Genomic DNA, 24525 nt, shown 5'->3' with positions numbered 1-24525 from the left:
ATGCCAATCACCTCTTGACTTCTTTTAATGTGGAGGAGCAGTCTTCTCTGAGCTCCACATGAATGTTACAATGTGAGAAACCCATTAGAGGTCAGCCCAGATACCCAAAACACAACACATTTCTGATGTTGGGAGCTCATTTCCGCAATTAATCTCCATAACTCGCCAGGGCGGTCCTCCCTAGGGCCAAGTCTAGGCAAATGGGTTCTTTGTGGTATTTCTGTATTCTGACTTTTCTAAGTGAAAAAAGTTTGACTGACAAAAGGTGTCTGTGAGAGGTTAGTGTGGTTCAGTCTAATGTAATCTAATCTAAACCACACAATCACTTTGTTCTGAATAAAATACCTGTCTCCAGGTCCTCTGTGTACTATTTGATCTCACATCAATAAGCCACAGTCTAAAACCCAGGCAGGGAGATGGGAGTGTTGACATCATAGCATCGAAGTTCTTCATTAGAATTAGATTCAGACATAGTATTGGGTTTATGATTTCACATTGTCAGGTTTAAATAACCCCAATAACCCCAACTCCAGCTGTGAATCTTTAGAATGAGAACGCTTCAAAAACTTTTTTTGTGTTTTTTCCCCAGGTTTCAACAATAGTGTGTTTCTACCGGCACCATTTTGTTGTCAATCAAAAATATTTGGCACTTGGAGACAATGTCCTTCAAAGACATTGTTTGATTCTTTAAAACAGTCTGTATTGAACAGGTAGCATGAGTAAGAATGACAAAACGGTGATTAATGATTCTTCAGAGCTAAAAATAGTCTGGAAGCCAAAACTTGTTTATACAATGATGAGTTATTCTTCGTGCCCAACTTTACCTCAATTGCTGCTACGGTATTTGAAACAGAATTAAAGAACCTTTCATCTCCAAAGCCTCTAAAGAACAAACTCATTTCCCAAGATTCTTTGTCTCTGCATGTGTAAAAGATTATCACAGTTGTTGTTGGCACCATCACTTGCTGACAAACGGCTATTTCATGTTGTTTTAGCCTTGAATCCTAAATGTTGCTTCTTTAGTGTCTCTTAGAGTTTTGTCACAGCAAAAGCCAGGGCTGCAACATCCATCCATCCATTAACTATACCCGCTTAATTGCGGGGGGTCTATACCAGCACCGGGGGTACAACCTGGACACGTCGCCAGTCCATCACAGGGCCACACAGAGACAACAAACAACCACACACACTCACACTCACTCCTAAGGACAATTTTAGAGACACCAATTAACCTAACATGCATGTTTTTGGACTGTGGGGGGAGCCGGAGTACCCGGAGAGAACCCACGCATACACAGGGAGAACATGCAAACTCCACATAGAAAGGCCCCAGCAGGGAGTTGGTACCCTCTCGCTGTGAGGTGATGGTGCTAACCACCACAGGGCTGCAACAATCCTATCAAGTAAAGTGTGTGTAAGTATTTGGGGTAATTCTGTTTAACCATGAGATAGACTTCTGTCTAAGCAAGCGTGCAAGATAAAAAGCCCAGGCAAATCTGTGGCCTGAGAGGGGACAACAATGTTCTTTCATCAACGGTGTTATGATGAAACTCCAGAGAGGCTGAGTGGGAGAGACCTGCCATATATACATATTCCATTACAATAAGTTGAATAATGCATGCCCCACACACACATACTGCAAAGAAACCAACATATCCAGCAAATTATGTTGTTATACAGCTGAGTACTATCTGGGCTATGGAAATTCACGTAGTTAAACTCTAAAAAACTGATACTTATGATAACGCATCTCCAGAGGATTCAGTACAAGGCAGGACAACAAACATTTGAGTAAAGCTCCAATAATTCATTGGACTGAAAAAAGGGAACATACCTGGACCTCATAAGGGAAGTTATTTCTCAACGCCAGAACTTTAAAGTCGTATCACTCTGCTTTTAACTCCTGACATTGCCACCACTAAAGCCCGGCATAAACTGTGCAGTTCTGTGCCGTCCCAGACCAAAGGCGACGTATGTTATAAGTGCAGAGGTTGTGCCCAAATTGAACAACATGATCAAAGGTGAAATATTTACTCACCCTTATACTTTGGGGAAAAAATTACAGCCATGATGTCATGACAAGCTCCAAATACTAGGGACAAAAGTCCTTTTTTTATACATTTTATTATGTGTACGAGGTAATGCAGGAAGAAATCCATCACTCTCCATGTCTGTGCTGGATTGCAGAGATGTTTGCATACATGCACCTTTACAATGCGTACATGCTTTAGATAAGTCTTTCACGGAGGTCTGAGGTTTATCACAAACGTTAAGACCCTTACTCATAATTGTACATTGTATGCTCAGATTGGATATTCTGATTTTACCTCCCATCGTCTTAAATGATCTTGGTTTGCTCCCAGACCATCTTCTGAGCAACTACACTCAAAAACATATAGCAAGTTGTCTTCACACTATAGACTAATTCATTCTAACCAACCCTTAAGCCCAAACTGAACTGAGAAAAGGGTGTTTTTTGAGATCAGCTGCAAAAACAACTGAATCTGAGGGAACCGGTTTTCATTAAACAAATCTAATTCAAAACAACTGTAAGTAATTTGGAAGCAGAAACATCTGACTACAAATGATTTAGCTGACTATAAACTGCCCCAGTTTGACCTTCACTGATTGATATTTTTATGTTCTTCAGTTTCAGTGTATGCACTTTGTTGACTCTCTGTACTTTATCCATACTGTATGTATATTGTTACATGGGAATGTATGGGTGTACTGTTGTAATTAACACTTATATGTCAGTTTCTCCTGGTTAAACAAAAGTGAAATAAAGATAAATATGAAAATCTACATATACTTAAGATTATCCCTTGACTTGATAATACTCTGACCAAGGCCCAGGAGGGCTGAAATGTTAGTATGAAGTTTCATTAGTAAATGATAATGTTTTACCAGAGCAGTTTTGCAGTTTTTTTTTTTTTCATGCCTCAAAAAAGAGAGCACCTCTTTTTAAAATTTCTCTGTCACAGCACACTGAAAAACAACTCAACGATAGCATCCATGTCTCATCCATGACGCTATTTTACAAAACGTGAACAGATTATTTTTCAGCTGAGAAATTGCGTTTTCATGTCACAAATCTCAGTGGAACAAACAGATCTGTTGGCCTGGACCCTGGTAGGGTTTTTGCTAGCTATAATCCAGTGCTTTGACTGTATTAAGTATTACATTTAAAGATAGACTCTGCTTTTAACAAAAAAAAAAAGTTTGTAATAAATAATATCAGCATTAAGTTCTGCCCTTACATTGCCCATTAATATTTTTTGCCACTCATTTCCACCCACAACCTGACGATTGCAGAGCTGTGATGGAGTGTTTATGACCAACATCATAAGTAACTTGGAGTTGGATGTCCCTCCTAAATACTTTTCTGCGTGGGGGCATGATTGAGCTGCAAAACCCAGCAATTAAGTGTATGACCCATCTTCTACCTGACCCACAGCCACAAATTCTGCTAATGACGAATTGATATAATGGAACTTTAAGTATGAACAGCAATTGCGATTTACCGGGTGATCATCATTAAGGGGTAACATAGAATAAACATTTTGTGCTTCCAGAGATGGAAAACATGACCATTTTGAACCAAATGCAGAAGAACAGATACAATGTTTTTTCCCCCGGTTAAGGCCTTTGTTCATAACTCTTCCTTCTCTTGATATATTATTCAAATTTCCTCCCTTTTTGGTCATCAACTGGCAACTAAGTTAATACAGTTTCATTTGTTCATGTGTTTAGAAACCTTCTATTGACTGCTTATTTGCTCTTCCTGTGGCCCTATCCGCCAGTAATAAGGCTAAATGTTTATAAATGTGTTGCTTTCTTTATTTTCAGCTGAATTTTGAGCTGAATTGTTTGTTTCCAGAAGACAACTTTTTGTCAGAGCGTTTCAAAATGTTGGGGTTTTATCATAATCCAGCTTCCTCCTCTTATCTGTCTCAAGCACGCCAGCAGGTCAATGAGTGTGCACGCTTGTACTGGGCACATTTTTCCCTGCATTCAATTGAATCTGAATTTATTTGCTCCATTCAGTCAAAATGAGGCCATTACTCAAACCTTTAACTCTCTAATCCAAGCATTAAAGCAACACTGCTGGATGTGAGAACAGCGATCTGACCCACATCTGTGCAGTTTAAGTGGTAGTTTTGAAGCACAGGCTGAGCAGTAAATGACAGCGAGCCTAAAATTAAGGAGGGGGTCAGGGACGACATGGGAGCTGGAGCTGATATTATCTGCTGCAACATGAACATCAGAGAGAAATGCTGAGATGAAAGCCTCCACTTGATGGCTGGAATGATGAACGATCGTAATAACTGCCTTGATGGTTGTTGGGCAGTAAAACAGCCATACTCTTACCTTTAAATAAATCAGACAACAGCAGTCAATTTGGCTCGTACTACTTTGCTTTCTATCTGTTGGGCTAATATTTGGCATCATTTTCCATCTTTCCCTAACACAGACTGAAATGAAACTTTAACGATCATGTCAGGAAACTTTTTACAATTAAATCAAAGGCAAAACAAGATTTCCACAAAATCGAATAAATGCCTTGAGCACAGTGTAAATGCCATAAATCCTTCTAGAGATGGTAATTTGTCACAGATTCAGTTTTTTTCTTCTTAGAAAGAATCACACAACTTTTAAGGATAACTTCTCATCACCCACTCGAATGCTGTTATCCGCCCCAAAAAGTTCCCACTCATTCACAAATGACTGCAGGAAAACCATCAGCCCTATAAATCCATTCTCCACCGGCAACTGTGGCATTTGGGCTAACCTCTACTCCTAAACACTCATATAAATTCATAATCATGACTCCAATCTCTCTGGCGACCAGGGAGGAAGGGATGAGCACTCATTACAGCCGATATATGTGTGAATGGATAGAATGTAGGGGTGGCAGCGTCTGGCTGCTAACGGGCTGGTGTTGACATCCCCTCTAACCTAAATTATCATTAATGGCAAAGGGGCCAAAATCCTGATTAACATGGATGAGCTTTCGTCCACAGAGAAAAACGTCCTCCAGTTTTTTTCACACATACACATACTGTTCCACATGCATGGCTTTGTGGAGTAGACTCAAGTGCACAGTGAAATGTCCCACGCAGTAGAACATGTGGGAGCAATAATTCTCCAGGGTCAGAGGTCGCTGGTTAATGTGACGATGTGTGTGTCCTGGGTTTATCAGTGGATTGCCTGAGTTTTTCTTCTAACCAGTGACAGGCAATAAGCATGGCCACAAATTACAAAATGGTCCATGAGACAAAGCTCAGCCGCAGCAGTGATAGTCATGTTAGTCAACCCTGTAATTTGTGGTAAGTTTTGTAGCATTTGGGAATTTCAGATGCTCTCTGGTGTAGCTTCAGCGTTTTCATCAAATGTCTGTCTAATCCCATATTGGACAGCTCAAGCATAGTTCTGGTCAACGGTGTAAAACGGTCCTATTTTAAACCACCATCTACTGAACTGCAGATAACTATAGAAACTTCCCTTCAGCTTTAAAATGCTTTACGAGATTAGCGTGCCTCAAAACCTCTAAACCATCCACTCTGATGATGTGCTCACTGACAGCTGTTTCAAAAAAGATTGATCAATCACAGTTTAGAATGAAGGATTAGGAAAGGGAATGTCACCAGATGGCACCAACATAACCTGCTATCTTTATGAAATTTAGACCTCCAAATATTACCAAGTAAGGGTGAAATTACCAGCTGGTTTAAATTGACTTCAAAGGATAACAACTTTCACAAAATGTAACTTGCTTCTCTCTTAACAATTAAATGATTCATTGACTCACCAGATAAACTTTGTATAAGTTTTTTACTTCATGATGTATGAACTCATTATACTCCAGTTTATCTGCTTCATAAGGATATGGGTGTGGTCATAATCAACTGAAAGTCGATTAGTAACATCACAGCGTGGCAGTTGTTGCCACATTTGAGGAGTTTAGCTTAACGGGCGACCTTAGAGTGTTTCCTTGTTCAGCGCAATACATAAGAGAACCCAGCTAAACACACAGTATGAGCTTGCTTGTAAAATTACCAGTATCAATATATTATGGCGAGATTTTGAGTTGCTTGGTTCTGACTTGCGTATGACTTTGTTCCAAAAATTACTTTTAACACAAAATATGAATACCGTAATTCAATCTAAATGGCAAGTCACTTTGAAGCTCAAAGCAGGGTAAACCAAACCTCTCCAGTAAAAATAGACTGTATAGTAATGTCTCTTCCAAAATATATTGTTATGGATTAGGCTTAGTCTGAGGAGCACCCTAAGCATTGCAGGCACGACTAAATGTTCATAGAAATATTTAGGGAATATTTAATATTTACTGAAAGTCAGGACATAAGAGGCGCTGCATATCATGGTGGGTAGCTGTTTTAAAGCTGGAAACCAAAAGAAGGGGACAGGTAATAACAGCTGGGTGCATGTAATGTTTCGCTAAGTTATTTTCATATTAGACAAAAAGTTTATTTTCACTTTTTGGCCCAAACCTGCCATACAGCCATATTTTCTAATAAGTCTACCTGGATACTGTCTGAACCGGTCTGTTTCGAGCTTTTTCCTCACAGTTGGTAGACATTAAAGCGAAGTACTCATGACAACAGTGAACAAAGTCTGCGTTGGCTGAGATGATCAAGCCCACTGATACATTCTATCCTCTGATGTTTCACTGTACGTAGCAGAGGTCCCATTTGACCATGAGATGTAGAATCAAATGTGGTAAAAAAAAACACTGGGAAGTGGGAAATAAATCAGATTTACCTTGGTTGTCACATGTACCATCCATTTGAAAATGGTTACAGACCAAACATCCTAACATCAACAGCACACACTGATGGCAGCAACCTCTTCTTGCGCCCCCCACCCCACTATGCAAAGACCGAACAGAAGCAGCTCAATGTACATGAGAAAGAACCTAATGTGTTCACTGGGCCTCAAAATTCCACAGGTTCCAATCTGATTGTGCTGTAACAAGTCTGATCTATAGAGGTCCTTACCACAGGACTCAAAGAATCCACTGCCATTTTTTCAGTAACAAACACCAAATGACAGCACCAGAGTTCACTTCTCTATCTCCAGTTGGGCTGAATCTGTTTTTGCTTGGGTCAAGACTTTAAATCCATCCATCTCACCAAGTTGACAGAATTATCTGACATCGTCCAGTGAGCGTAGCTGGAGCTCCAAGGTTAGCTCATTAGTTCCCTGTGTGTGACCAAAGCTATTGTCTATTTGAGTTGTCAAGCATTGTACCATTACATAAATATTTTAACAGAGCAATGTTTGCCTCTTTCGCCACTCTCAAGATTTTGCTACTGCATAATAAATAACGAAAAATGCTCATCTGGTCTTACTTTGCTCTGCTCCTGTCCTAAACCTCTGGCAAAAAAAGTATGTTGGCATGACAACACATCTGTTCAGATGTAAAATTATGTTAAATTGAGGTGTAACTGTAGGTATATATCACCTCTTTGCCTCTTTTGCTGAATTATTTTTCTATGATGTTAAACACTGAGTCATCACAACTTCATCCCCAGTTCGTTTGCAACCCAGATAAAACAAAATACATAAAAAGAATCTACAAATTACGAACGACTGTAAATTAACACGTTGACAAGTTCTCAAAGGAAAGGCATAATGAGAGGGGTGAAGTCAGAAAAGAGAAGGAAATAGAGAGCGAAAGGGGAATGGAAAGGGGTAGAGAAATATATGATGTGTACATGATCCCTGTGAAAGCAAACAGCTAAATTAGTCATGGAAGGAATGCAAATTTGCTTCCCCTGAGTGTTGCGTGGTAGAATTACCCTGAGAGAAGCAGAGGGTGAATCATATCATCCCCCGGCACCATGTGATTTATTAGCAAACATCCAATTCAATAAGAAAGTGCTTAACATTCAAAAAGCTGTGAAAGTCTCATAAGGTGGCATTAACTATATGATATTACCATTCCTTCTGGGGGAAGGCAAGACAAGAGGTGGTGGAAAAACAAAAACGCCCACTTTCCAGAGCGAACTTGGTGTGACGTGCCAAGTGGGACAGTGACAGACTGAAAACTCACTTGGCCTTTTCCACGAGCACATATTACTACTCATTAACATAGACAACGAGGTTCATTAATTGACACTCTAGCCCAAAGAGCCTCTCTGCTTTGAAAAGGGCATGGAGAGAGCACGAGAGCTGGAGAGATGCTGAAAAAAAAAGACGGCAGAAGGAGAGAGATAGAAAGGCTGCAACATAAGCAAAATGAAAGTTGGCATTGTGCTCCCAGAATTTAAGTTTAAGTGATACTGGCTATCCAATACACTCGTTTTTTTTTTTTATGTAAAACAGTTCACGTTAAAAAACTATTTCTATTTCTACCTCTCAAACATCGAATCGTTCCGGAGCAGTTTTTTCTTTGGGATAGAGTAACTTTGGTGCAATATAATAAAAACACAATCATTCTAATTTTCACTCAATTACATACTAAGGAAAACATAGTTATTAAGCTCATTTAGCATTTTTCACATTAGATCGTCTTATACACACTGGAATTTTAAATTGGTATATGAATGCGTCCAGTAGTCTCCTGATGGATATGTATGTTTATTGTTGTTGTTCGTACACTGAATGACCCACACCATTTTCAACTAATCACTGTTTCCTCCGCCCCCCGGACTCAGCGTATTCTGTTTCATGCTTGTATCATCCCATTAATTATAGGGTAAGGAATATGCAGTGGTGTTGTCATAGCAGAGTGATGTAGAATGTACACTTGCAAACAAGAGGGGTGACTGTATAATACCACCCCCTCTTCAAACAGCTTCAGGCTCATGCTTTTTTCTCTTTTTTTTTTGCTGAAACAATGAATATTCTGAATTGTTGACTAGGAGTATTAGTTTTAACGCACAGAAAGAAAACAAAAAAACAAATGTTTGCTGTTACAAAACAAGCAAAGTTTTCAATAGTGATGTAACAAAAAGAAAAGACTTCCTACAGTACAAAGAAATGACACAACTACTTGCAAACTTGCAAACAATTTCACACCCTACTTATTGGCAAGATTTTGCTATTTGTTCAAGTCATGCCAGAAGATCTATTTTTACATCGTATCTATCAGCCTGAGTTATTACCATAGGAACCAAAACAATGTGCTTCTAAACAGTCATAAAGAAATCTGCAGAGATGCGCTCCACATGTATGAATTTCTACACAGTGTGAAAGTATAACAAAAAAACATACATTTTTATACATTTAATATACATATTTATCCTAAAGACAGATTAAAATTGAAAGACCCAATATCACGTTTTTGTCTATGATCTCTAAAAGGACTTCTGGTATGACTCCTCTCCTAACAGGAACCATTGTTTATCTGTGCTATTCAAAATCAATCTCTGGCAGAAGCATAGCTAAATTGTATTTAAAAGCATTTATTCTTTCTCATTAACTGTCCTTGCTGATTAATGTTTAGTCTCAATAGAGGATCCGAGAATGTGTACAATTCACATGATATATATTCATCATCTGAGTCTCCGTAGAGTTTTCTGCTAAATCACTTATAAAACCAAATGAAGCCAAAAACTAGCATACCTACCCATTTGAAAATGGCAGTAAAGCCAGTGGAGCATTCAGTGAGAAAAGCAGAACCTAATATCTCTATCAGGAGACAAAGGAGCGAATCAGCTCTGAAGCACAAGTGAATATTTTTGGACATGCTCTTGACAGGTGGTAAAAAAAAAAGATTCCAATTTCACCACACAGATGGAAGTTTGCTCCTCTTGTCCATTACGACTCGCAAGATTGATAGCTGTTTCATCTCAGGGTGAGACTTTTTTGGATTAGATAATACTGAGCACATCGGTGAGGATGCAATTTGCTCATTATTTCTATGGGACGGTGGTTGAAACCATTCTGAGGTTCACTGCAACTGAAAGGAAAACACATTATCTTAGAGACAAACACATTAAACCAGGAATCACAGAGCTATAAAGCAAAAGGCGAGGGTCCTCACAAGGCAGACCAGTGCTTTTGCAGAGTTTTGCAATAAAGAAAAAAAAAATAAAAGCAACCATAACCAGAGATGATTTTCAGATGATGATTGCAGAAAGACAAGTTTCTGAGTCCCATCTTGTGCAGCTGAAAATTGAATTTATTGAAATTGAAACAGCCCAATAAAGATGCTCTGAAAGCAAACAGAGGAGGCATTGTAAAGTGGAAACAACATTGCTACATGATCTTAGCTTTCAAATTATGGTCACCATGACGTACGCAAGAAGAGAAAAAGTTTTACAAATACGTCAAATTCACGCTTGCAGCAGTTTAGCAACAGTTTATCTCTCCTCTATCCTTGGTCGCACTTGAATGTTTAATAAGAATAATGGCAAGAGAGAGTTTTTACATTTTTACATGCTGAAGTGCCATTTACAGAAGTGTCACTGGCAAACTCAAACTTCAGTTCTCCTTCAACAACATATGCTGAGTAGTTTTCTCACATTGAGCTGTGGTCTATTATGCAGCGATAATGAGATATGAAGCTATATCTCATTAAGATAAATGGAGAAAAGTGCTTTTTGGGGTCAGAAGGTAATCCACGGTTATTGTGTCCTGGCCACAGAGCCAGGCAATTAAGCACAGGAAAATGAGGACAAAGGGAGCATTGTGAGCTTATTAAAATCCAAACTTTAGCTATAAGTGGCAATATTAGTGGTATGGACAGAAGACGGTAAATCTATAAAGCAGGCAAGTTAAATGTTGTATGATGCTAAAGTGTTTGCAAAAATATTTCATTCAAAGCCAGTAAGTGAAAAACCTACTTAGAAGAAATAAGAAATCTTGATGCAGGACGAAAGAAAATATCAACTTGTAATTAGATTTCCAGTCTTGAGGTATTTACATGAAGAAAAGAAAACAGATGCCAACTTTGCATTGAAGCCAGTTCCCTTGTATACACACAGATACAAACAAGTACAAGAGCCTCATGCCAGAACTGAGCAACCACCCCGTTGCTTGCCAGCGCCATTTTCCAACCAATTATGATGTATTAACAGAGATACAGGGCTATCAGAGAAGCCAGCAGATCTGCCTTGTCTCAATGAGATGCTACATTTCCAGGCAAACACAGGCCATTGATTAGACAGGCTCAACATGCAGTCTGCAGTCTATCAGCGCTCAGGGACCGGTAATCAATTCTCTAATGCCATTTGAGCCTATTCACCGCAGGTACGATCCACTGGTCACAGATGCACATACACACACCAATCCCCACCGACATGTGTAGAAGTGGTTCTGTCTCCCACCAGGCACAAACCACATATAATCCAGATGGCCATAGTACAAGCAGAGGACAACTCCCAAATATCAATATTATATATTATATTGTAGCAGTGATAGGGCACCGACATCTAATGGCATTATCAAAATGAGTGCAGCTCTCCTGAGGCTGACTCTGGTTCCTGATTAGCTTGCAATAGCGGACCCTGTTCATGGTCCAATCTGATCAACATAACACCAGACATAGAGATGGCCAGTCAGGAACTCAGCCCGAACGCCCCTTATCTCTACCGACAGGCAACTGGGTCTTTACGAGCAATGATGTCCTCCTCGGGACTTATCTGATTGGGGTGTGGTGTAAGATTATATTGTCGTAAAACAGTTAAAAAGGAAGGTAAGATCCGAACTTTCTTTCTGAGCAACTAGGATCAGGTAGAAAATTGGAGTGAGACCTTGTACAGGGCAAAGAGAAGGTGGTCAGAATCGCTCAATGTTTGCTTCAGGCAGTCCATCTGCTAAAAGTGACTGACCACTGATACTGTTTTTGAGACACTTAATTAAAAAATAAACTAACTGGCACAACCAAGAGCCATGCAGCTTCTTCATCTGCCTTCCAACCATACACAATGCAACTGTGTATGTTATTAGAGACATTCTAGTTAATAGTTTCAATCAAGGAGGAATTCATCTCAAGAGCTAAAATATTGAAATATACTGAATTAAATGGGTAGATGGTAAATTAAGTTTTGGTAAAGGTATAAACGGTATATTTAAAAGCACAACATCGATGCAAAAAGATGGAGACACTGTGTGAAATGTAAGAAAGGCACAATGAAATGATTTGCATATTTCATAAACTGATATCTTATTCACAACGTAACATATAAAACATGTCAAATGTTTAAAAAGCATTTACAATCTCATAAAAAATTGATTTTGATGGCAGCAACAAACAAAAATGGAATGGGGTCAACAAAAGCCTGGTGAAGTGAGTGGTGCTAAAAAGTGACAGATGGAGAAACAGGTTAGTAATATGATATCGGTATAAAAGAGGCAGAGCCTCTCAAAAGTGAGATGGGCAGCGGTTCAAAAATCACAGAATATTGAGTCTATAAATTGCAGAGCAACTTCAGGATGATGTTCCTCAATGTGAAATTGCAAAAACTTTGAAATTTACAGAGTATGATATATGATATATGAGTATGATATATGATATCATATTATCATATTATCATATCTGACATGGACTCCGGAAATGATTGCCTATCAAAAAAGTTCTACATTCAAAGTTAAACCTCTGTAATGGAAAGAAGAAGCCATAAATTAACATAATCCAGAACTGCTGCCGTCTTCTGTGGGTCAAAGCTCATTTAAACTGGACTGAGGCGGTTAAATTCACTGTTAAAATAAACTGTCAAATCAATGGAGAGGAGAGGAGAGGAGAGGAGAGGAGAGGAGAGGAGAGGAGAGGAGAGGAGAGGAGAGGAGAGGAGAGGAGAGGAGAGGAGAGGAGAGGAGAGGAGAGGAGAGGAGAGGAGAGGAGAGGAGAGGAGAGGAGAGGAGAGGAGAGGAGAGGAGAGGAGAGGAGAGGAGAGGAGAGGAGAGGAGAGATCCTGTCTGTTCTCAACTCTTAGTTCAAAAGCATGAATCTCCGATAGTATTGGGGTGCATTAGTGCATATGAAACTAGATACTTGTACATCTGTACAGGTCGTTGAGCAACATATACTCTCATCCAGATGGCAATTTTTTTCTTCTACAACAGCATGGCTTCAGAGTAGGAGCACCTAAGAAAGGCTGAGCCTCTCAGTCCGGGTGCTGGACTGTCCTGTGTGCAGTCCAGACTTTTTCCCATACTCAAAACATTTGGTGCATCATGAAATGCAACATGGGAGCACTACACAGTGGTAAAAATGGTCCTGTTCCAGCTTTTTTGAGACCTGTTGCTGCTATGAAATTCAACATGTCCTGTTTTTTATTAAATAATAAAATTACACAAACTTTTTTGGAACTGGGTTTGTAATATCTAAGACCGTAAGTGCCGTTTTAGTCTCGTACTTTTACAGTGGAAAAAATGTATATTGCAGTAAGTGCTACCAAGATCTGAATACTGCACATCCCACTTTACAGAAATCACATCATTTTCATGATTCAGTGTGAGTTCGAATTTTAACATGAATTTGCTGAAAAACAATGTTATTTGGAAATGGGCAAATAATGCATGACTTTAATGACATATTGGGATTCAATTAAAGGTTTACAACTTTATAACAGTCCTTTATCATGATGCCAAACCAAAACCATATTTGACTATCCATCCATCCATCCATCCATTTCCTATACCGTCAATCCGTCAGTCGCGTAGCGGGTGGGCTGGAGCCTATCCCAGCAGTCATCAGGCGAAAGGCAGGGTACCATATTTGACTACCCATTTTAAATTAAATTAATTTTATCTATCTGCAAATGTTTAAAAGATATTTTTGTGTTTGTCTCTACTAATCAAACAGGAAAAAAAATCTGGTTTACAAACTTATATCTAAAAATAAACTCTTAACATTGCTTCTTTTTCCCTATGGTTAGAAATACATAGGAGTACAACACTTACTTTGGTGTCTGCGTGTCATCCAAGCGGTTCCCCAGCTGGAATTCGTGGGATTTGCTACGGTGTAGCGCGGTGAAGCCTGGCAGCAGATGGATGAGCTTGCGGCTTGGAGGAGGTGGCGTTCCTGGGGCCTTCACTTTGTTCCTTCGTCGCATGGGGGGAGTGCCAGGCGGAGTCATAGTGTTGACCACCAAAGGAGTCCGAGGAGGCGTGTGGCCAAAATGCCTCTGGCGTGGTGATGGGGGCAGGGAGCGATGACCGAAGTCCAAGGAAGGGAAAAACCCTGTGGCTGGGCTGTCGACAGTGAGCCGATCAGTGTACAAAGGGGGGGGCAGGGCCTGGGGGCTCTGGCACATGTGCTGGTTGTACTTGGACTGGACTTTAGGACTTTGGGAGAGCTGGAACCGAATCCACTGACTGGCCTCTGGCTGGCACACTGGGGTATTTTCTTTGCCCGATTCAGAGGTGGGCCACTGGATCGACCAGTCCTGTTTAGCCTGGCTCCCTGTTGGAAGAGTGCAGAGATATAGATGGCTGTATTTTGAAAACTGAGTTTCTGCTGACAAGTTAGCCCAGGCTTCTGTCTTCTGCAGACCAGCCAGGTGACTCAGTAGGTTTACATGTCTTTGAAAAAAACATTTAATAAAAACATTTAATGTGTTATTCTGACTTTAACCATTCAAAATCTAAATTTTTAAAGTCTACATACTCAGATTATGTTGGCTGCTGAATTACTCCTGCATGTCTATGTTTAAATGAGCATACACTGGGCAAGGTGCTCCATGCTTGCTCCATAGTTCACACCCAAGGCTTTGGCCCGAAGAATCCCATCACAACAGTGAATAACCGCAATGGATAGCGAACATCTCATTCGTAAAAGACGAAAAGTATACAGCCTGTATGAAATGTACAGAGCTGTGAAATTGTCAATTTCATCAGTCGACATGGAGCCAGTTTGCCATGATCTCAATTATTTTTCAACTGTTGTGGTCTGTTTGACATACAACATCAACCAGAAAAAGTCTAAAACTAGCAAGCTGAAAAGGGGGATATCGCCACCTATGATACAGAAGTCGGAATTACCTTGATTAATATATCATTATTCCTCCAATGCTTCCCAGGGACAAAGAGAGAATTCCATTTAAATGGCATTCTCAAGCTGTACCTGTAGCTCAATTGAACTGCGCTTGTAAATGAACTGATGGTTGTGGCAGTCCGCATCATTTGCCATTAAGTCTCTCCTCTTAAAATGGACTCCAAATCCACTGTCTCAGTCAGCAGTTGGCAACAGTAGTCCTTATTCTCGTATGAGGGAGGGGGCTCTTCAACCACAACCTGGATTATATGCTCCTATGTCACATTTACCAAGGCTGCAAAGCAGAAATAGGGCCATGGTTGCAAGATGCAGTGTGAGGGTAATGTCATAATGTGAATGACATAACAACAGCAATCTGATCAACCTGAGGATAAGGGAGGATCTGACAGAACAGGACTAGCTGGTCAGCAGCAACTGGACTTTCAGAGTTGTCATTTACATTTAAAAAACCTTTAAAGGATTGACTCAAGCTACTAAACTAGTTATTTTATTGATATCTATTGTGATATCCAGAAAAGCAAACACTTTTGGCTGAATTTGTTCAGGTTTCGAGATTTGTTTTCCTTAACTTACATCATGTAGATAAATGGAATTGTGCTCATTTTTCTCACTGCTTTTTAAAGGAAATACATTTTCAGAAGCGTCACGGTTACTCAACGCACCTCATAACTTTGAGGACGTCTCTTAAGATGGACGATTAAAACAGCTGAAATTATGCTTTTATGACAAAAACTACTTTTTATTTGAAGGCTTCTAAGCACAGAGCACTTCTCCAAGAGAGATCACCAACTAAACGCATGCATGTCATGATACCACTTGTGAAAGAAGTTGGGCATTTTTTTATTTGTTTAATTTGAGCGCATGTTTGTGCATAATGCGGTGTATCAAGTTATCTAAATTGGTTCTTGATGTTCGTTTAACACTAAAACATCCATTAGCGGTATCTCTTGATTGCAGGAGTAAGATAAACACAGGCAGCAAGCAAACATTTACAAGCTGAAGTGCTTGGTTTCGGGAATGAAGAATTAACTTTGTGTGATGCGGACATATTAGTAGAGCAGCGGTGTTAAAATATGCTGATGTGGAGCCGATTAAGCATCAGTGAATGGAGCAATAGAATGAGAGAAATAGAAAAGTGCATAAAAACATAACAGGGCAAAGCTACATGAGTCATAACACAAGCCAACTTTCATCAAAACTTAACTTTCAGTTGAATGAGAAAGAAAAACAGCAACAGAAGTAAGAGACTTGAAAGTGAGCAGCCAAAATGAGTGTTTTTGATCTCAGATGACAATACGTTACCTCCGTTACTGTGCAATTTATCCTCCTCAAGTTGTTCTTCAGAAAGAAACAAAAAAGATTGTGTTTATTGATCTGGAAAGGGAGGCAGCTGAAATAGTCTGCAAAAATCTATCTTTCCATATGCACTTATCTATAAGCAAAAGACTGTTCAGGAAAACAAAACATAATGTTTGTAAAAAAAAAATGTATCCTAAGTGTATCTAAGCAGGTGCAGTATTTCATGCTTCATTCAGTGTGTGCAGAACTGACCTTCTTTCACGTTGCTAATGACCTTCTAGCCACCACTAATGCAAAGTTCTATCCATAACTCTTAACAGTTTTTTTGGGGGCTTGTGTCATTATTTTCTTTTCCCTCATGAGGATGTCTCTCAGGAATTGCAAGCATCAAAAACACAAACTTCAAACAAAATATCAATACCCATCACAACAGATATACCACTGGAAATATCTACCATTTAAAAAAAAAAAGCTCCCATGTGAGTTAGAAAAACCTGGGGTAAAACAGCCCTTCCCATTCTGTACTGTTATGGAAAGGAGGCCACGAATAATTATGAACTTTGAGAAAAGAAAGCTGAAAAGATACGCTTGTTTTTCCCTTTTTTTTTAAATACGTTCAGATATCCTGATGGAGGAGGTAAGGAAGGGTTGTTAAATTAATTTTCAACCAGGAGAATGTTGACATTTTGCTGGATTTACATTGCAAGAGGTTTTTACTTCAGGGAAATGGAACGGAAATGATGGCACATATGCCGACTAGCTGACATGTTGTAATAGTACAACAGCTAATCACTATTGATCAATTCAAACTAATTAGACTTATATTACAGAACGTCACCACATGAGCCATTTTAGGACACTCGAAGATTCCTTTTTGCAGTTCTGTGTGTCATATCCAGAATTCTCAGAGACATTTAACTTAAAAGGTTCAACTTTGTGTTTAATAGAACAAAAATATGTTTCATGCTGTCACATATTTCTTGTGCTTTTTCTGTGCATAGTAGGAGGGCTTTGGTTGTCCTTGGTGGACATGGGCATTACATTCATCTGCCTGAATAATGAATACAAAGGCCAAGGAGAAAATGTTTGCTTTGCTAACAGACAGACAGATTTCCAGCTTTGACTTATGGGCTCATTGGGAGTTGCAGAGCTGAATCTATCCATCATAAAATTCTGTTGGATTCAATTCAATCTAATCAAATTGTGCCAATTATTAACAAAAGTGATTTCAGGGCACTATTCAAAGTGCCCTGAAATCACGTTTTTGTAAAATACCACTTTAGAAAAAGTAAGAAGATAAAGATAGTTCTGCCCTGGTTGTCATGGAAATCTTTTTGGTTTTTCAGTACTGTATTGTCATATAACTGCTGCAGAGAATGAGTCATTTACGTGACATGCATTACTTTGCAAACCAGCTGTCATATTAATTGCATCAACTGTCTTTTGTGACTCAACGAACATAAAAAACATCTAAAATAACTCATCAGTCTGAAGATAGCACACCCTGTTAACAGCTGTAATTCACACCTGGGGAAATTAGTCAGGATCTCTTGACTCAAGCTGTCTCTGCCCTTGGTGTGACCGCCTGAGGACCACATTTACACTTGTGTTTGAACCCATTACTCACCTCTGCAAACCCCTTCAGAAAGATATCAAGACGCAGAGAAGACGAGTGGGCCTGAAAAAGTGCTCATCCACAAATGTAGGAAAAGATGAGGGGGGAGCTCAATCAAGCCTCTTTTATTAGGAGATATCGAACTGCCACAGGCCACTCAGAAATGTAAAAGTTCAGCTTGATGTAGTATGAACATTAATCAACTCTGATAAAGAGTTCACACAACTGAGAATGACATTACAGATGGGATGATTGCCTGTGGGCTAGTTGAAAGACGTCTAAAACCTGACACACAAGGTGCCAATTAATGCCGTACATTTCAAAATTAGGTAGTTTCTGGAAATGCTGACCGACCACCTCTGTCCAAATCATTAGTTTCCCTCTGGTAATTATACTCTTGCATGAAGCAGCCTCTCTTTACAAGTGCTTCTGACAGTGTTTGTCAAGTTGATACTCAGGTGAAAATTCTCTGCAAGAGAAGCACTGAACTTGAATCTCACACATGAAACTGTTGCTTCAAATAATGAGTCAAATCATGGAGCACATTAGTATCTTAGCAACTGCCACAGCAAAACACTAACTGGGCCTGAACTTGTGGATTTCTTCTGTCAGATAGTCTCACCTGAGCAAATGCCTGAGTCAAACCGAAAACAGCTCTTTGAAATTAAATGAAGAACACAGACCGCACACAGGTCCTTGGAGAACTGCAATCTAAGTTGATTTGTGTATCTGACTTGTGCTTGTTAGTCAGTCTATCGAGGACATTTTAGAAGTTGCTGTCCTTGGAAAGCTTTGATCTTCAAATGAAATGCATTTACATAGTCCTATAATTTATCACAACTTCAGGGGGCTAAAGGCACTGCAACAGCGTAGCCTGTCGGTCTATCCTGAGTAAAATCATTTGTTTTTATTGTTCTGAATTCATTTAATTAAAAGCGCGGCTGCTATGAGATTCAATTTACTTTTCTTTATTGCTTTTCCTTTACTTTGCTGCTAATCTTTCTAAATCCATCAAGTGGCATTTAAAGGATATCACTAAACAAAACGACAAAATACATCCTGAACCGCTTTTCATGTTCATCTGCGAAAAAACCTATTATGTTGTAATGAGCAAGCAAAGTCCTGCTCCCCAGCAAAGTCACAGAGGGGCTCAAACTTTCACCGGACAGTATCGCTTGATTTCAGTTTTAACTGCAATTATCCAATAAAAAATGCAGCTTAAATAAAATAACTTTAACATTAATTTATACATTTCACCATCAAAGGCTTATGTTGGTGCTCAGTGTTAAAGTGACTGTTCTATATTTTCTTGAGGTTTAGATGTGGTTTTGGTGAGATTTGAACCTTGGAAGCTAATCCAAGTGCCAGTGTTTCTTAGTCATTGTTGGTTATGAGTATTAGCAACTCAGGAAGGGATAAGCTAGTGCTCTGTTTACATTTTCTTTGAGGTGTCCGCCACCCAAAAATTTAAATAAGAAAAAAACAAAAGAAAATCATCCTACAGCAGGTTTTAATTTTTTTAATCAAAATTTAACACTTGCAAAAAACTGTTTGTATTTATGTGATTGGTTGAATCAGATGTTTATCATTGTCCTTAACATGCAAACTTAAGCAAATCACATCAACGGAGCAGAATCCGTCGTCGAATAGTTTGATTCACCTACTTTAAATCAAGAAATAAAGAAGAACCAATTCTTACATGACCAGCACAGTAAGCATCCACTCTATGCTCTTTAGGAGCAGGAGCATGAGAACATGCTTCTGCAACCTCTCTGTGTAAGAGCTTCACAAACACATGTCTACATGTTATAAAAAAAGATAAGGTGGTATGTAAAAAGAGCACCAATTTGAACTGGAGCTGCTTTTGGCTGTATCTGTGCTGCTGTTGGTGCTTTAGCTTTGCTCTCCATGAGAAAAGACAGACGTCAAAGTGGACAAACATCTCCTTTGTGATAGAGTGAAACAAAATGTAGATTACACCCTTTTATTGTCCTGTGCTGCTGTTGTTTGGGCTTCTGACCTGTGCTTCTTTGCTATTTCTTGTTTATGGTGCTTTGTCCTCTTTCTGACATATCAATTACATATCATATCAGCCCGTCCCAGCCTCAGCTAACTTCCAGTCAAACAGCATTCAATCAATCATCTCTGAAGTCTATGGACATTTAGCTTTTTGGAGGATCGTACGTTTGTGTGCACTGAAAAAAAAACATACTTGTCTGCAGGGGCTGAGGGTGACACAGTGAGATCCCTCCATGCAAGTACAAATGAGCTCTAAAGTGGAAAAATTTCCAAAATGTCAGTTCCCTGCTTTAAGAAATCAAGTAGTATCTCCCCTTTTCATAGCAAATGCTGATGGTGTTTATGTTTAACTTCATAATCAATCTTCCATTCTCTCCTCTCATCACATCAAGAGTAGGGCCAAACAGTGCACCTGCAGCATTCACAACTGCTTGTCCTCTGCAGTGATTAATGCAAAAAGCACATCCCACCACCATTACTAGAGCAAACTTAACATGCGCAAAGGCTTTGAGAAAGGCTGATAACAGCCTCATAATTGGACTAATTACCTCTAGATATGTTGCTTCTTTTGGCTAAATGGCAGTGAAATGCCACTGTAGCTGGTCTGTCTTAAAGCCATTGTAAACAGGATTTAGTGAAAAGGGCAATGGCTGTGTTCAATAAATGCAGTGTCCCTTTTTAATCTCCAGTCTTTTGAGGTGACAGTTTGTGGAAGGTACTGGCAGTGTAATCAGTGGGACTCAAAGTTGGACTCAGCTAATTAGTTAACAGTCAATACAAACCACCGGGGGGGTGTTCAGGAAGAAGGATATTGGGGGTTCAGCCAATACTTCTTTTGGTCGTTTTCCTGCCCGGTTGCATATGAGCTTTTCTTCTCGACATGAGAATGAGTCTTCTTTACCTCCTGTTGTTTCTTCCCTTCATTTTCACTCATTATTCCATGTCTCCCCCTCCTCCCTCACACACACATACACATATGCCTCCTTCCTCCGATCCCTTCCTTTAATATTCTTTGACTCTGCCAGTGTTGATCTCTTTTTCTTGCTGATGGCATTTGAAGCCAATTAGGTGTTTGTACGCATGCAAAGCTGTCTCAATGCGGAGCATGGTGACATCCCTGTCAGTTGTCAAAGATTACAGAGCAAAGGCACAAAGAAACCTGTTACACAAAGCAAAGATCCGTACGATTACCTGATCAGCAGATGGACTAATATGAAGGATGTAAGTGTGTGCGCCTGTGTGTAGACTTAGGGGCAGGCTGGATAATGGGTGCATTTTGCCGCACCATGGACCGGCCGGCTGCCTCTAAATTGAATGACTCATCCTAACTGCAACTTGTGAACTGCAATCCAAGAGCCTGTAGTGAAAAAATGCTATTAACTTGTGTTAGTTTCCTTCCTCCATCAATACACCACAGTGCAACCTACATTTGCTTGATACTTCCTCTTTATTTAAAGATGTATGTGATATATAAACTGCCAAGATTGCAATCTATGACTGTCAATGTCTGCCAATTTCAATCTATTTCCTGATGACTCATAAATTAGCAACATGTTTTCTTTGGAAAAAAAAACAACACTTAAATATGTATACCCTCCTCTCTGATTTTGTTCATGAAGGTTGAATGCATGTCTGTAATATTGTATCAAAAATATTGTATCACTCTTGTAAAGCAACCTCAACACGCCTAAAAGCTTTAAAAAGCCAAATGCTTATATGGGAGTGTTAACTCTTAAAAGCATTTATTCGTCGTAAATTCTTGAATAAAATGGCTAAAATATGGGTGCTCGCAGAATCCCTGTGACATGCTCAAATGCTCGCACACACAGATGTGCAAATGTGTCAGTGTTTGGAAGCTATGACACATCTCCCTCTCCATCTGGGTAAGAATACGAAGGATGTAGCTGCAAGCCTTGAATTTCTGTCGGCTGAAAGTGCCTCTCACTGCTCTGTGGTGGTGGTGGTGTTGCTGTGGCGCATTCACACATCTCTACCAAGCCCCCTGTTAAAAGAGCCCATTAGTGGCTCTGTATGGCCAGACCTTGTCTCTGGAGAGCCAGAGAAAGGGAGGGAGAAGAGGAAGATTGAAGCCACAAATGAAGAGGACAGGCAGGGAAGGTAATGAAAACAATATCCAGCAGAGAGGAAATGACAAACACAGCGATACAAGACAGCCTAGACCTCCAGTGCAAACTTATGCTGTCATGTGTGACAACATGTGGCCGAATTTGGACTTTGGTGGTTAAAGGTGAGTTACTGGGTGAATGGCAAATCTTTTTTTGTCAGCATTCAAACAGTTCAGGGTTAATTTGATGCATCTTCAATACATTTGAATCAATACATGAAAATCTAGTTTAAATCTGGATTTAAGGAGTAAGGGAGTGGAGGAATGGCGAACAATTCTGCAACGTAATCAGCGATCTGAGTATGTAAGTTCCATTCAAATGAAGTAAAATGAATAACGTTTTCAGTCTAATTTGTTCAAAAGCTACACGCAAAGCTGTATCTGGTCTCACCTCCCTCCCATTATGAGACCAGAAAAAACACCTCTAAATCATCAGGGAACATTGGCACCGGAGTGTTTCAGTCACAAAGAGTCAAGACTTACAACACGGTATCCAACACATCAAGGTCACAGTTGCAAGGCACCACATCTCAAGAGAGGAACACCGGAGGGGTGTGAGAGGCTTCAACTTGCAACTCACTTGCAGACTGAGCTTTAGTTAAGATTTTTGTTTTTCAAGCTCAGACATGGTTGAAGAAAACTGTCTACAAGATCTAAAGTTGTGAGTGTGCTAAAGGACATAGTACAATGGAAAAAAGGAAACCCTTTCCAGAAAAACTGAAATCCCGCTACAGTAGAGAGCTTTTGTTAACATCAAGCACTTCTCTGTGGGCAATCTCCATCATGGCATCTTGCTCTGTGGCAAGCATTTCTCAGTTTTCAAGGAAGATACAGTTTGCAGCCTTTGTGTTTTGATTTAATTTTGACATTTCCATACTTGTTGTCTTTCAAACGAGCGGCACTTCAGCTGGATCTGGTGAAACGGACGTAGCATTTGTTGTGTTTCATATTTTGGTAGACGTGCAGCTGACAGTTTTTAGAGCTCTTTCATTGGCATCAGTATCACTTGCTCACTGTTACATGGTTGCTGTTTTCTCTAATTTACAGTTTTTTATAGACAGAAATGATTAGGAGATTTGCTCAACTTAAAAAAAAATCCCAAGTTTCTTTTATGTTTAAGGCTCAAGGTGGTTTAGTTTGGCAAAACATGAAATTTTACATAAAATTTTGTTATTACGTCAAAGTTTAGTTTTGCCTACTTGTGTACCATTGTACAAATTCCACTCTGTTTTTTTGCTTTTCTAGACATTCTGTGGTCATATTCAAAGTCCCAGAGAGTGATGGCAAAAGCTGTGTCCACAGACAAGTAAACTCCAACTATGAACCCAGCTGGACTGAGGCACGGCTGACAGCAACCGCCTGATGGACTCTGCAAGGCAACTACTGTATGTCTGTCTATGTTCCTGAACAAATTCTGCCTCTGTACCCAGCCAGACTGACAAATGAGTACATGGATAAACAGAGAGTGTTTTGAGATGCCAGCAGCCTTGCAAATAGTCTGGTTTTAAGGCTGCACTGCTTGTCAGAATGTCTACAGCCAAGTTAAACCTCCTCGTATAAAATACTCCTTTAATGGAGTTTTGTTGAGGGCACACTGAAGAAAAACTACTCATCAAGTTAATTTGAGTAATTATTCAGCAGTCCCCTTTCGGAAAGGACATCTGTTACAGAACAGAGCATCTACATGTGCTGCTGAGGAGGGGAGACGCACATGTGTTATCAAACGAGCAAAGATTATTGCTAAACCAACCAACCAAGTTTCAGTGATGCTCTACTGCCCCCTTCTGGTTAGCTCTCATCACTGCAAAGTTTGTCCATTTAACACTGACAGCAAAATGTGGTCTTTTAAAGCCACCTGGTGGGCAACAAAGGGAACGCATATCTGTCAGGTATGTTTAGTGAAAACAAAAAAGATGACTGTGGCTGTTAATGGTCAGAAAGGCTGCCGCTACAGTTTCAGTTACTTTCAGTAGCTAAAAAGGAGAAAGCAAAATCTAATTTTTAGATCTTTGAGACACAGTCTATGGCATCAAATAACACCTTATCAATTATCTATTCACTCATTCATGTCCCATAGCCATCCAGAGCAGCAGGAGACATTATTTAAGGAATTTGAGTTTTTTCTTTGTTTTGTTTTTGGAATTGCATCCAGAATAGTATATATTTTCCCATATTGCCCATAGGGGACAAATGACATACACTAAAGCTCCCGTACCATATATATCATACCATATACCAACATATCATGCTTAATAAAGTCAATGGGACAATAAGAGCTGCATCATTTCTAGAGAATGCAACTGATATCAGTATCCTGAAACACAACAAATCAGTGCACTAAAATAGAGGTTTTCTTCAAACTTATTCAAAATATTCAGGAATATAAACTACACAGATGTTAACAATGTAGTTGCAGTAGTTTATCGTTACAGTTAGAGAAAGATTAATTAATCAGTTACAAGTCTTCTCAGGCCTATCATTTGCCATTTTAGATCA

At 39.5% G+C, this 24525-nt stretch overlaps 3 protein-coding genes across 5 annotated transcripts in view; 2 read left to right on the top strand and 1 right to left on the bottom strand.

Annotated features, from left to right (window-relative positions):
• hspb8 (heat shock protein b8) overlaps positions 1-24525 on the top strand; it is a 480000-nt gene that overhangs the window by 164231 nt on the left and 291244 nt on the right. The gene's annotated exons all lie outside the window — the stretch shown is intronic.
• The window catches only part of ksr2 (kinase suppressor of ras 2), a 116636-nt gene that overhangs the window by 73815 nt on the left and 18296 nt on the right, over positions 1-24525 (bottom strand). For 2 of the 3 annotated variants that reach the window (XM_072387428.1, XM_072387427.1), the window contains exons 4-5: positions 16274-16309; positions 13879-14380 (exon numbers count right to left, since the gene is read on the bottom strand). In XM_072387428.1, the coding sequence (XP_072243529.1) occupies positions 13879-14380; positions 16274-16309 (538 nt within the window). The remainder of the gene's footprint in view (positions 1-13878; positions 14381-16273; positions 16310-24525) is intronic. The other variant, XM_072387429.1, reaches the window with a different exon arrangement.
• The window catches only part of fbxo21 (F-box protein 21), a 286959-nt gene that overhangs the window by 245386 nt on the left and 17048 nt on the right, over positions 1-24525 (top strand). The window lies entirely within an intron of this gene.

This window comes from Leuresthes tenuis, unplaced genomic scaffold (assembly GCF_036924035.1).
Source record: "Leuresthes tenuis unplaced genomic scaffold, fLeuTen1.0.hap1 SCAF_6, whole genome shotgun sequence".
NCBI classification, from domain to species: domain Eukaryota; kingdom Metazoa; phylum Chordata; class Actinopteri; order Atheriniformes; family Atherinopsidae; genus Leuresthes; species Leuresthes tenuis.
This window is presented reverse-complemented; position numbering and strand designations above follow the sequence as displayed.